Here is a 14,275-nt window from a genome sequence, read left to right as displayed (position 1 = left end):
TGAAGAGTTTGAACCTAAAACCTTCCTGAATGATATTACCAACTAGTGACTGCGTCCCACTCCATCTTTAGCATGGTGGTAATCAAAATGAAGAAAGATATATGCATGAGAAAATATTGTTTGCTAAACCTCTCTAAATATTGTCTTAAAAGGTAAATTTTAAACTATTTTGGAGCATTTGAATGTCAACTCAATTCTTAGTCTTTCCTGGGAATGAATACGTGTCTGTATTTTCTAGGGGTGCACAATTTATTAGGGTGCACATTTCATTAATTTTGGGAGAACGGTGATCAGCTGATTTTTACATGTGAAGCCAATCATATCCAACGATGATATGAACCTCGGCAAAGGTCTAAAAATCAACCAGTGTGCTTTTCTTGACTGACAAACCGACCGACCAGGTCATGTCTGCACATTTACTGTTAACAATAGTCACCCCATTATTGCCAATTCAGCAACATTTCAGACAAAAAATGGTATTGGTCAAAATTGGAATCAGTAAGTTAAGCTTTTTAAAAGATCAGTAATCGCTGATCGGCCAGAAAGCTGCAATCGGTGCACCCCAACTCTTTTCCCCATGAATAAACCTGTTCTAGGAGACTCATCAATAATCATATTTCCTATCCTATCTGACATTTCAATTCCAAATTAAAGCATTTGTTGAAAAGAGAAAAAGTTAGCAATTATTTAACAGTTAAAATCAGCACAAATATTCAGTCATTTTTGCAGTTTGCTGATTGTGAAACCCTGAACAGGGAATGAATGTGCAGAGCATTATTTTAGCTGCCACTGTCTTCAACCCTCCATACTTGTGGTTTAATGTCGACATCTGCCAATATGTAGAAACACCACTTTGCTTTACTGATAAGCACAAATTAAGAGGACTGAGTGATAATGTCCAGTAGATACCATGTTACCATACCAATATGCATATATGCATGGCTTAAAGTATATCTAAGTGCACAAGCTCAATAAAAACGCAGGCACAGGAAACCACACACTTGTAAATTTTTGCTTTTGTATATATCATCACGTGGCCTTGTTTGCAATGAATGTAGTATGTAAATTGTAATTTGATGTCTATTTGGCAACGTTTTTGTACACATTTTGTTGGTTTTGTTATCGTTTTATGATTTAATAAATAATTTAAAAAAAAGACCTTCCCAATGTAAGTGGTGCTTCATTTTTCAACATTTAATTATCAAATCTGTTGTTCCAGAGAAAAAGGAAAATATTATAGTAAATTGTTGGACGAGTAAATATTTAAGGACTTGAATAAGTAGTCTTATTTTTGAATAAGACTATTATTACTTACATGTCCAAATATTTCAGTGACAGTGTTAAACAAAATACATGTATATTTACATATTATACACATATGCAATATTTGAAAACCTGGACTGTAAATCTTATAAAACTGTCTTTATATAAACGTCAAACAGAAAAAACACAATTTTAATAGAACACCTATTAACCCTTTAAAAATATTTTAAAAGAATCCATTTTATCCACGCTACATTTTATTAAATAAAATACAATACAAGCAACGTACCCTTTTTATCTTCAGATGTTTAGAAAATGTCTCCCTCTTGTGGTCTGTAACTGGAACAGACCAACTTAAATAATACAACTGCCCATTACAAATTACTGGGAGTTTGTACTCCCAGAAGAACAAACGCTACTGGGAGATTTATGTCATGCAGAATATAATATTTTTTAAACATTACTCTGATAGCAGTGTAATATGTGAAAGCAAGGCAAAATACCAAAAATAAAACATGTTTTTCTATAAAAGAAGAAGTATGAAAAGAAACTGTCACAGATTGTGCAAGACATCCTGATTAGCAACAATGGGGAGCCCAACTCAACAGCTCCTTTTGCAGAGGTCAGCTATTCTGTTTTACATGGTCTGTTTGAGAAACTAACATGAGATAAATTTCAGAGTTGACTCTAAACTGAATTTAAGTTTATGGCAAAGAAACTTGCACAGAGGTAACATTCTGTTGGGTTTATTTTGTTCCCCAACCTGCAAGAATCAACCAAAGACACAAATTACTTTTCCGCAGAAAAGGGGAGAAGAGCTCGACCCGGAGAGAACCGCTGCCAAACGCTGTCTGAGGTCAACTCCGTCTGTTCTCAGTCCCCAACTGCCTTTTATTATTATGTGAATACACAAAGAGGTTGGCTTTCTCACTCAGACATGCAAACAATTGACCAATACACTATCCTACAAGATGTTCTGGAAGTCTTCCGTTGATGTCCCATCCTTGGGACACAAGGATGACCACTCTCAGGATCCTTGATGTCCCATTGTTGGGACACAAGGATGACCACTCTCAGGACACAGACAAAGATCAATGTGGCTCGTTAACACAGAAATGGGTGAGACATTTCCAGCCTTCAAGAGAACACTCTAAAAGACAGTTGAGAATATACTATAAAAGAAAGGGAAAGAAAACAACACACGGAATAATATGAAAACATAACCATCCAATATAAAAGTAAATGAACTAAGATAATAATTTTCCTAACACATTCACATATTTTCTCCATTGGAATTAGACTACGTTGGTTGTAAACACAAATCCCTCAGATTTTGGTCATCACTCTTTCGTTGGTGGTGCTCTTGGTGTCGTTGTTTATACTCCCCTTTGAGGCTGGGTCCTCAGTAGCGAAGTGGAAGATGTGACGCAGCGAGCGGTTCATGCTGTCTTTGAAACTTCGCCCTATGCACACATAGATCAGAGGGTTGAGGCAGCTGTTGAAGTATGCCAGGCAGATGGTCAGCACCTGAGCCAGGTAGATTCTTGGACTGTGGGGAGAACTCAGAGGGGTGGCCAGTTCGATAATGTCCATGATGTGCAGGGGGAGCCAGCAAAAGAAGAAGCTCAGCACCACAACGACAATGACTCTCAGGGTTCGTTTGGATCTGGCTCGAACACGTGACATTCCCCTCTGGGTGGTGTTGTAGACAACCAGGTGACAGATGACAATGACAAAGAAGGGGAGGATGAATCCCATCACAAACCGAAAGGATGCGATGGGCCAAACACTTTCTCTGGAGTATACGAGGATACATTCCCTCTTATATTTCCCTTTTTCGATCTGCCGGGCATTAACAAACTGAGGGATGCTGCCTAGCAGAGCCAAGCACCACACAGCCACACATGCCCATGCAGCTTGCTTGGGTCGCCTGTGGTTCTGGCACCATACGGCTTTTTTAACAAGCAACAGACGATCCACACTGATCAGAACCAGCTGCAGAACGCTACAGTACATCACCAAATAGAAAAGGCCTTTCACTAGAGTGCAGGCTAGTGGGCCGAAGTGCCAGTGGTCATCATGTGCCAGGGGCACCATGAGCAGAGGGAGAGACAGGCAGCACAGAAGATCGGTCAGCGCCAGATTCAGGAACCATATAGAGGTGACTGAGCGGTTCATGCAAAAACCAGTCACCCACAAAACCAGAGCATTACCAGGTACTCCAAGCAGGGCCACCAGGGCGTAGAGAACCAGAGACACTATCTGTATGGGTTGAATTTCAGGAAGTAAGTTGAACTCTGTGAAATTCCCCTCAAAGAGGTCACGGTAGATATCTTCAGAGAAGTTAAAAGTGTCAAAACTGTTGGAAAATTCTGACTCCATAGTAAATTAAATCTGTAAGTGAAGACAACATTTAATTGGATTAATTATTGTCTGATTTTATTTTAGAGACAATAATCTAGTGTACATTGCCATAAGGGTATGTAGATTATCGCCGAAAAAACACAAACTAATAAAAACCTATTATATTTAATGAATGTGCCTACTTACGGTTGATTGGTTTGTTGGAGTTCCTCCCTGACTCTTTAACAGAAAGTTATGAAGCTGCGGCTGCATTTAAGGGTACCTTTAGCAACTCCAACACACACATTCAGAGATGTACACACCCATCAGTACAATTGCACATGAGTCATTACACAATTTTGTCCAATGAGAGTTTAACAGCGTGATTACATAGCGAATCTGTGAATCTGAAAGACTTGAACATTTTGCACAATGTCAAGTTTATCCGTTTTGAAACCTTATGACACGCTGGCAATACGCAGGTTGCCTTGACCTTTTCCATGATAATATAGTGTTTTGTGCATGCTAATGAATTTCTACTAAATCTAAAAGCTAAATCACACCAAAAGGTGTTTAAGTGCTCCTGTAAGTGATTGGGCATAAGGAGCACAATGTAACAAGTAAAAAGAATTTTTATTTTATTTATACTTATTTTGTCCTTTAGAAATTCTCAGCACAATTTTCTTCACAGCAATAAATTTTAAAATGTTTTTTTCTCTTCATGAAGGATTCTGTTTTCACTTGTTCATGATTCTTGCTCTTCTCACTTCTGCTGTGACATTTCCGTTTCCTTCAAGCTGATTTTTATCATTTCCTGGACATATTTAAGAAACAGAAATGTCACTTTTTTGTTACATATTATGACAAGTTTCTTATTTGTCATTATTGTGTTTTACTTTTGAGTATTGAAGAGTATTTCACTTTAGAATTTTGCTTAGAAAAAGAAGAAGAACTTTATTATTCATAATTTAGTTTATTGCATTTCTTAAAGCATATGTTTTGTAGAGGAATCTCGTAATCTTTCTAAGTGTTCTCCAGTCCTTCAGGGCTGGGGACCTGGAACTTTTAGATGCATCTCTGCTTCAACATGCCTCAATGAAATAATTATGTCATCAGCAGGACTTTGGTGAACGTGACTGCATGTTGAGGTGGTGATCCAGCCATTTTATTCAGAAACTCAAACAACTTTACCCCTATGAGTTTCATTGACTGGTGGTCGGTGGCAACATTTATTTTACTCTAATAAAATAGACATTTTCAAAAAGGAGGTACACAGAGTATCACACGAACATTTGTGTGTTTTACACATGCATTGCTTCCCAGTGAACTTTTTGGATTTGAAAATCATATTGTGTAGTATATGGGAACTTGAGAAAACATTGACCTACATGTTTAACACGTGAACATTTTATTGTGTAAACTTATAGGAATGATGTTGTCCTGTAACAATTGAGGAAACATTTGAAATGAAGAACATTTCCCAATGTGTTTCACATAAATTATATTGTGCGGTAGGTAGCATGAAGAACATGTGGAACATTTTCCCACGTCTTACATTCAAAGATGCTCTTATGTAAAAACATTGAAACAAATATGTAAATTTTTACTTTGTAGAAAATGTGAAACCTGTGAGGAAAACCTTTCCAAATGTAAATTTATGATATTTTCAATGTGAAAGTTGTTGTACATGTGAAAATGATTGTGTTGTAAAATGTGTAACACAGAAACATTCCTAATGTGAAACAGACAGAAAAGGATTTGCAAAACACATGAAAATCTTGTGTAGCAAAATGTGACGTACACATCACACACACCCTTCTTACTGTTGAGGGGTTTTCCATGTTATTTTTCATAGTGACAGGTGAAATTTTAACTATTAAAAATGACTACAAGCTGAAGCATGTAAAAAAAATGTGTTTATATTTCACATGTCAGAATGAAATCTTTCCATAACAAGGATACCAGATACAGAATTTATCTCATGAATGTTGCCTCAGGTGTGTTTTACAAATTTAAATTATACAGCATTCAAAGCATTAGTCAACATTTAAAGTACATGAATAACATTTTACAATATTTAATTTTAGTTCAGTTGTTTGCTCTCTTTACTTGAGAAACTTCAAGTTCATATGTTTTTACATTAACGGAGTGTGTAGTGTCTGGATCTGGCCTTAAGTTTAATAACATTTCAAACACGCAAACAGGAAATATTTAAAATACTAAATATGCTACAACCCTCATCGTTCCCATTGAAAGAGAACAAATCCTTCATTGTTTAAATTTAAAATAATAATGTCTGTTTACTTAGGTTTCCCACAGAAGCAAAAACATTTTGGTTCAAACATTTATCTTACTTCAAGAACTGTTGGTTCTTTGCTGCTGAAAGTAAACCCTTGTAACAAAAAACACATGTCAAAGACCTGTGCAGTTCCAAGTTATATGAACCATCAGCAGGCAGCAAGCATACTGTGATTTACAACATCCTACATACTGAAGGAATAAGCACATAAATATTTCAACTAAACTATGTGAAAGGAAAAGGAGCAGAAAAGAACAAAAATGTTGCAACATCAGGGTTTTTGAGAATATGAACCATCCGAAAAGAAATGACCCACAAATCTTCCATTTGTGTTTTGATGATCATTTTCCCCGATCAGAAAATATCAAAATCCTGGCAACCATTATTATGGTAACATGTTTGCTGTTTTGCAGCTGTTTTTTGTTTTTGTTTAATTTTTTTTTGTCCCAACAGTTATTGCCACAGTTCGTCTCAAGATGTTTCCTCACAGGTCAGCAGAGGCGATGTTCTTAGTGGAAAGCGGGGGCACTGTTGGGAGGAAGCGTTGGGGTGTCATCTCTAAATGCATCAGACTGAAGGTCTGCAGAAACAAAAAAAAGTTTTGATGGAGCTTCAAGGCACTGTAAAACTACACACCGTAAAATTAAAAGTTTGTATGGCCTTCAAAAGCATGCGTGAGTTATCTGCTTTTACCCTCTTTGTGTTGTGTTGGTTGACCTGTCAATTGCTTTTTTATATGTATAGAACCAATTCAAAAATAATGTCTTCTCAAAGCATTTTACAAACTAATCAGGTCCAGTTAATTTACAGAAATATTTGGAAAATTAAAACCTGGTGAAGTCCTAGTTATAAAACAATGCAGTCAAATTTGGTTTATGCCACCAACGTTACTTTCAAGTGAAGTCCAGCTTTTTCAACAGCGTGACAGGCTTTCCAGCAATTGCTTCACACAAATAAGGATGTGGCAGTTGTTTGCAATAGGTGTGTAAAACTGCAGCAATCCCTCATTCTGGGCATTAAAACTAGTTTCAAAAAGCAAAAAGAAAGATAATGCTTTTAATTTTCAGTAAGGAATTTGTTTTATGCTGTGTGTGCATTTTTATGCATTTTTAAAACCTATTTCTCAAAATAAGTATCTAATTAAGCAATTGCAAAGGCTTAAAACTAATAAAAAAAGACAAAATGAAACATTTCACAGCTGTTTTTTAAAAATGAATTGATGCAGGAATTTATTTTAGAGCTGTCATGTTGTAACAGACAAAAAGAATTTGAGTTTACTTTTCTAAATATTTTAAAATATCCAGTTTTTTTTTTTTTGTTTGTATATAGGTTTACACATACTATTGCATTTCCTATAGCGTTGTTGTCTTGATGTTGTTCAGGCTGCACGTATTTAGTGTCCCAGTTAGTACCAAACTGCCCTTGTTACTTTATATTTGTTGTCTTTAAAATGTTAAAATTCATGTGCTGTGCATCCTTTCAGTTATTTTCAAAATGAACTAGCTACATTTTTTTGCTTTTTTTTTCCTTGTAGTGAGAAGTCCATCAGAAACACCACAGAAAGTGACAAATGTAACATGAAGATAAATTTCAGCTTTGCTTGGAAATGAGGTTGTTTGCAAATTTCATGTTCTATTTATGCTTCCTTGCAAAATATTACATCATTTATCTGGAAGTATTAAGAAATACTTCCACGTGTTTCTTAATACATACTTCCAGATAAAGTAGCAGTGTGTTGTGAAACCTCTCTATCAACAGTGAGCTTTGTTTCATCCTATTTAAAAAAGCAGATTCAAATCAAATTTTTGCAACTATAAAGGTAAGTCCAAAAGTGGGGGAATGTTCACCAGCTCACCGAGGAGTGTCAGGCCCGGCTGCTGCTGCAGTATTATTGATGTCTCCTCCTCTTCCTCATCTTCTCCCCAGTCAGCAATGTTGGCTGGGGGGATGCACTGCTCCAGGAACAGGTCCTCCTCATCGTCTTCTGTTTCTATGTTCTCGGGAGGCCAGCGCAGCTCACCGCTTTCCACTTCGCTCACTTCTGTTGGCTCCACAACAATGGATGGCAGACGCTCCTTGTCCCGATCTGGACTGTTCAGTGACGCCTCTGGGCCCAAGACAATTTCTATCGGGTCTGGGAAAATCTGGAAGAACCATTGGTTAAGAATTGAAAAAATAAATAATCTTGCTCTCAAGCTTAAAAATGCCTCTGTTGTTGTCTATTTAATTCTCTGTTTTTCAAAGTACATATTCCTGCATATTACAAAGTCAACAAAATACAACATTATCTATTCAGCTTTTAGGATCATAACCTTCCATTTTAATGGAGTTTGAAGAATTACCTAAAATTCTTCAAGCTCAGAGCTGATTAGGATTAACAGCCTCAATTAAAGTTTTCAGCCTAGTTTCCAAACATCTTATTTTAATGCTACTGCTCTTTTTCAAGTCTCCAGTAGCATAGCGGTCCATACAAGAGAATGTTGTTTTGCTCAGGTTACACCTGATTTAAGGTTTTTATTTGGTTCACCCCGACATTCTGATCCTTTTCTGTTGCTGCTTCTAAATTCAGAACTTCCTCTTCTTCCATTGCTTGTGGTTTCCCCCAAGGCCCAACTTTAGGATTTTTTCTTTAGTCCCTCTTTCAGCTCATCACAAACACTTTATATCTCGTATGCCTTACATGACATTCAGTTGTAGATCCCTGTGTTGTATATTGTATGAAACTGATGTATGAAACTGAGTATTCTGTATCATAGCTATGCAAAATCATGAGCTATTCAAAAAAGAGTCAGAAATATTTAGGTAACTTTGCAACATTGCAGTACTATGATAATGACAGAGCCCACCTGGAATGGCAGTCTTTGGTCCTTCTTCTGCATGTCTTCACAGTTTGGATCTGGATCAGTCATCTTATGCACACCCCTGCAGAGAGAGTAAAATTAAACTAACGGAAATAACAAGAAAAATTGTTCTAATTTCTCTGCAGCAAGTGGAAAAAAGTATTTGCCTCAAAGCTTACATGATGGTTTTTCAAATGTTGCATAATAATGTAAATATAGATTCAGACTGATGGCTGCATTCACATCAGTGTAACTCTCACTTCATGTTTTTATTTGATTTGTTTGCAAATCTGCGGTAGTTTACAGTTTTCTTAGTTCTGTTTCTTAGCATAAAAATGCTGAAGTTTCAGGAGGAATGTGGGTGAACTGTTTTGAAAGGTAGTTCCACTGAGTCTGAGTCAAATCATCTGATCTTCTATATAACCTCACCGTTCCCACCATGTGCCTCAGCATTAATGTTCAATTACCACAGAGGCACGTCATCGAGCATCGCAGCGTTTTGATTGGCTCATAGATTTTCTGTCCCACATCACGATGCCCAGTCCTGGTACAGATGCATGCAAGCATGACTCCCACATACAAAGTGAAGCACATTAATTCTGCAGATGAAAACACAGTTCAAACTGGGTTGGAAACTAAAATGGATCATAGTCTGCAGCCTTTCCCCCTTATATGATTTTCTGGCTCGGAACCTATCTGAGTGAATGTTCTGTTTTATTTTTGCCAGGCTGCTCATAGGCTTTCTTCTGTCAGTAACATGGATGGGTTTGTGAATGTCCCACCTGTAGAATGCTTGATGGGAAACAGAAAGATCTGCAGAGCTGTCTAGTCCTCCATTTATTCCTTTCTCGTGCTTTGCTTCTTCTTTTTTCCCTGCTTCTCATTTTGTTTGTTCCACATAAGAACCAATCAGTGCATAACGCCAAGAGCAGTGACCCAACCTCCTGACTCTTGCTCTTTATTTAAATGTTCATTAAAAAACTGATTTTATTCTGGGCAAATCACAGCTACATTAATGTCATGTGAGGTAATAAACCAATAAGAATATTCTGAATTCTTCCCTGAAAAGATGACCTGTATGACTTTTGGTTGAGGACAGGAGGATGTGAAAAGGGAAGGTTATTCTGTACTTATTTGTGATGCTTATAAATATAGGACATTGGCCCACAAAAACACATTTTGAGCTTATTTTTATCAAATTTTTCAGTTTCAGTTACACTTTTATTTGGCGCTGTTATCTGATAAATAACAGAAGCACAAAATGTCTGCTTAGGATTGATGCTGTATTTCCAAAATATTAATTTAAAGGAGCTTTAAGACTTAAAATCTGCCTTTACACAATTTCCACAGAAGTCACTCTTCTCAGATAGTAGCCATATTTACAATGCGGGACACAGTCAATAAATTAGAATATTATTGTAAAGTCAATTGATATCAAGATTTTTTTTAATCAAAATTAAGCACATTACATAGGTTAACTACACAGAGATAGAAGTTTGAAAGCCTTTATTTCTGTTCATTATATTTTTTTTCTTGCTGTGACGACATGACATTTAAATTTAGAATATGAATAGAATAGAATTTTTTTTTTTTAATTAAAAAAAAAGAACCTTTTTAATACAGAAATGAAGCCTTAATGAAAATATCTTTGGTACATGCTAAGAGGTTATCTGCAAATAGTAAACTCTGCTTGCATGTTTAAGATTGTTATCCTTCTGAGTTTTTTTTTCCAGAATTGGTCACAATTTAGTTCTGCCCATCTTGCCATCAGGTCCGATCAGCTTCTAGGCCCCTTTAAAGAGAAGCATCCTCACAGCATGATGCTGCCACCACTTTGTGTCATTGTGGGGACAGCGTGATCAGAGTATTGTACAAAATTGGTTGTTTTTTTGACACTCTTCCATAAAGGTCAGATTTGTGGAATGCCCAACTGAGAATTATTCTGTCCATCTGATCACATCCAGTTATTAGACTGAACAGTCCTCAGTGAAATGTTCAAGAAATAATATTTTATCACCTAACTGATTCGTTTCTTAGCTACTTGGTCATCATGGACTTGTTTCCTCATCCTGAGGAATTATCTTAACATCATTATTTACAATAATATTAAATTGAATTGAATACACTCAGTATTATTTCAGGGAATCTTATGGAAGAACATTGAAACCTATACGTCCCTTTCCTTCTAGTTATATGCTAGTTTATGTTGTCTGTCATAAATCATAATAAAACTTTATGGTAATGTGGCAAATGTAATGAAACCACAGGCTAATCATACTTTTTTACAAGGGAAAATGTCATTTCTAGCAAGGACATTTCAGAGTTCCACCTAAACAGGGGGAGGGAAGCTGAACAGATTTTATCTGTTCTTCTTTTTGTTTGAATTATCAGGGAGGCTTTATGATTCTTTACAATTATATTTATTGTTCGCTATGAGCAATACACAAACACTAAGCCAGTTTGCACAATGGGCAAAACGAGGACACCCTGTTCTCGTCCAAACAGGATCGGCTTTGGGAGGATGCTATCATGTTTGACCCACTTGTGAACGTGTGCAGCTTTGCAATTCAATTTCTGATACTGTGCTGTTGACAAGTGTTCCATGCTAAGCTGTTTGTGTGCCACCTGGTATGGAAACTTTCAGCAGCTATTATGATGAAGAAGCTTAACCTCTGTGTAATCCCTCGCATGCATCATTGTTTCATCATTGATTCAGCTCAGTCAACAGTCACCCTCACTTCTTTTTTTTTCCCCATTGATGGATTGCACTACATTCGACTGAACCCGTCCACAAAGTATGCTTGTCTCATCTATGACAAACAATAAAAGTAAACTAAATGCTAGACTTTTGTTAGAACAGAAAACAGTCCATGTCTAACATGATTGAATGTCAAATCTACACTACATTAAATTCAGGTCATAAAATTAAGTTGTGACCAAGAAAATGGTGTGAATGATAACAGTCATCTTTTACATTTATGACTAACAAGGTTAAGCATATATTTTGAAAGTTCCTGTTTTCACACCAAAATCAGATTTTTTTAATCATTTTTCTACATGTAGTCATTTTTCCTCACGCACTAAAGAAGGCGCTGGACTGAGGTATGACCTTCCCAGAGTGGCTTGTCAACAAAACTTATTTCAATCAACAGCTCATTTACCACATTTGGCCACAAGAGAGCCCTGAACTGTAGTTAAAATCTTGCTGGCCTCACTTGTCTCAATTAATTATAGTGTGTTTATGGTTCAATACGGAAGAAACTAGTCTGACTCATATTTCCCAGATGGCATAGTTCTGATGACTGATGGGACAAAAGTGGAACTGTGTGTCCCAATACATCTAGTATGAAGCTAACACAGCATTTTCTAAAACTAAATATATTTCGCTGCTCTACGTCAGCACCTGAAACTTTAGCACACTAATTATTCATCAGGACATCCATTGACTGTCCTACAGAGAGTTTTATCTCCAAATAGCTAATAGATATCTATATTTATATAGATATCTATATACATTTCAAACATGAATTTCCTTTTGGTTTTGCAGCTCCACTGCAGCTGTAAAAGATTCAGCGTATGTTGAATCAGCGTATGTTGTCTTGACAACACACTCTTGTTTTGCAACGGTGGAACTCAAGCTTTGAGAAACTCTGGAGAGAAATTGCAACAGCCCATTTTTCTGCTTCCTGTGAATAAAAAGGATTGTATTTTAAACATTTTGTGTAAAATTCTTCATGCAAGCCACATCTATAGTCAAAGTTTAAGCCTTGGAAATGGGCTGATGGAGCCAGATATTATTTAGAAAGGCACTTCATAAATTCCACCAATTTATTATTCATCATCATGAGGTGTTTAGCTTGCTTGATATTCAGGTTTATAACAAGCTTAGTCCATAAGATTTTGTTTTGTTTTGTTTTGTTTTTAAGAATTAATGCAAATATTATTTCAGCCACAAATACAGTTGTGTATTCACTCTGAGCTTTTGGGAAGTGATTTTCAGTGTTTTTGTAGAACACTTTAATTTTCACTTCATTGTGTGTTTTTTTCTGTGGTTCTTATATTTATCCTGCACTTTAGTCTCTATTAGATTTATCAGTGGAAATATACTGTATGTTTCAGAGGCACAGGGATTTTCCATTTATGCCTGACTCACAACCACCAAACAACTTTTTCTCAATGCAACATGGTTTAGTATAGAAGTTTCTTCCCAGGTTTTTTATATTCACTTCAAGTTTCACAATTAAAGCTTGAACCCTGTCAAATTACCTGCCAACACTGTTTTTTTTTTATTTATGCTATAAGAATTTGTAAACAATTATCCTTTTTTCAAGATCTGTATGAGAAAAAAAATACAATTTTGAAAATTATATTTTCAAAATATAATTTAAAAACAAATGAAAAAAAATCATCACATTGACATAAGGAATTCCTCCCAACAAATTCAAACATTTAGAAATAGTGACATTTTTGAAAAGTAAAATAAATAAATAAAATAAAACACAAACATGCATGTTTCATTCTAATGTGTTGTGAAATGTCGCTTATTCATGCAGGGGAAGCAAGTAGAGCATCCGCTACTTAGGAAAATCCCCAAGATAATATCAACTTAAAAAATGGTGAGATATTTGACACCTACAGTTTCTATTATTCTTATCTGCACTTCAGATTAGGTTAAACTTTAAAGGCTATTTTTCCCCTTCATTTCTCCTATCAGTGTAAAACACTTACATGTGACATTTCAACATGTTTTTATCAGATAATTTCTGTCGCTTACCATTGACGAGAACTTTTATTCTAGGAAAACCTCTAGTTATTTTCTTCATGACTCTGCCTTGAACTGCGGAGTTGTGATTATAATATGAGAGCTAATTCAGCAGCTTTTTACTAACTAGGGTTTAATTGGTGTCTAAAACACCATGCTTCCTACCCTTCTTTAGCAGTCAGGTGCATGTCTTGTCCGTCTTGGCATAGTTCCACAGTGGTGAAGCTTGGCTCCTCCACGGTGAGCAAAGGCGACACCAGAGGGGGTGCATGAGGAGGTGAGCAGCTCCCACAGCATTCCCCCTCTGTTGTCCTTCCACAGGAACTTGTGGCCTCCAGGGCGAAGCCCGGAAGAAGTTGGGCTTCCAGACCTTTATAAATACCAGAGCTTGACAGAAGATCCAGTTGCGAGTTTGGTCTTCCTTGGTCAGTCAAGGCAGCCCTTTGCTTCTCTGGTCCAGGTCAATATGTCCTCCCATCTGCCCACATGTGCTCCACTCTCTCCTGTTTCCAACTTCGCTTGGTTTCGTCTCTCTTTCTCTCTCTGTCTCTGGATGTTTCCCTTTTCCTCCCCACCAACTGCAAGGCTTTGGGGCAGAGACGGATTAGCGTCTCTTTCGATTACAGAGGCTGATGGGTGACGTCAGTCTGGCTTGACCATCCCCTCTGATGAGTTGGCACGCTGGGTCACTCGTACATCTGCAAAGTGAAGTCGCACAACAATAAAACCATAGATAAGCTCAACAGAAACGACAACACGACACTTGGA

The 14,275-nt window shown here is 36.7% G+C and overlaps 2 protein-coding genes and 1 long non-coding RNA gene across 3 annotated transcripts; 1 reads left to right on the top strand and 2 right to left on the bottom strand.

The window, feature by feature from the left end:
- Window positions 1-1,252: 1,252 nt before the first annotated feature.
- Window positions 1,253-4,870, bottom strand: c5ar1 (complement C5a receptor 1). The gene is made up of 2 exons (XM_055028442.1): window positions 3,814-4,870; window positions 1,253-3,657 (listed from the first exon to the last, which is right to left on the bottom strand). Exon 2 carries the CDS (start codon window positions 3,643-3,645, stop codon window positions 2,590-2,592), a length of 1,056 nt encoding a protein of 351 aa, XP_054884417.1. The 5' UTR covers window positions 3,646-3,657; window positions 3,814-4,870; the 3' UTR covers window positions 1,253-2,589.
- A 127-nt stretch (window positions 4,871-4,997) lies between these two features.
- Window positions 4,998-14,092, bottom strand: lbhl (LBH regulator of WNT signaling pathway, like). The gene is made up of 4 exons (XM_055028443.1): window positions 13,673-14,092; window positions 8,752-8,827; window positions 7,761-8,049; window positions 4,998-6,485 (listed from the first exon to the last, which is right to left on the bottom strand). The coding sequence occupies exons 1-4, from the start codon at window positions 13,693-13,695 to the stop codon at window positions 6,415-6,417; spliced, it is 459 nt and encodes a 152-aa protein (XP_054884418.1). The 5' UTR covers window positions 13,696-14,092; the 3' UTR covers window positions 4,998-6,414.
- On the top strand, window positions 6,477-7,961 carry LOC129359068 (uncharacterized). Its single transcript, XR_008605862.1, has 3 exons — window positions 6,477-6,579; window positions 7,440-7,516; window positions 7,832-7,961. It is a non-coding gene; the product is annotated as an uncharacterized LOC129359068 (long non-coding RNA).
- Window positions 14,093-14,275: the final 183 nt, after the last annotated feature.

The sequence above is a fragment of the Poeciliopsis prolifica genome, unplaced genomic scaffold (assembly GCF_027474105.1).
Source record: "Poeciliopsis prolifica strain line A6 unplaced genomic scaffold, Auburn_PproV2 SCAFFOLD004, whole genome shotgun sequence".
NCBI lineage: Eukaryota > Metazoa > Chordata > Actinopteri > Cyprinodontiformes > Poeciliidae > Poeciliopsis > Poeciliopsis prolifica.
The sequence above is the reverse complement of the archived record's forward strand: the minus strand, read 5'-3'. Positions and strand labels throughout refer to the sequence as shown.

What these genes read in the sequence shown, in the direction of transcription:
- c5ar1 (XM_055028442.1), bottom strand. Translation starts at nt 3,645, where the DNA reads ATGGAGTCAGAATTTTCCAACAGTTTTGACACTTTTAACTTCTCTGAA.
- lbhl (XM_055028443.1), bottom strand. Translation starts at nt 13,695, where the DNA reads ATGCACCTGACTGCTAAAGAAGG. An exon ending in CACCTGACTGCTAAAGAAGG is followed by an intron (nt 8,828 to 13,672) that starts GTAGGAAGCATG and finishes CTCTCTCTGCAG; the next exon opens with GGGTGTGCATAAGATGACTG. An exon ending in GCCGGGCCTGACACTCCTCG is followed by an intron (nt 6,486 to 7,760) that starts GTGAGCTGGTGA and finishes TTGTTTCTGCAG; the next exon opens with ACCTTCAGTCTGATGCATTT.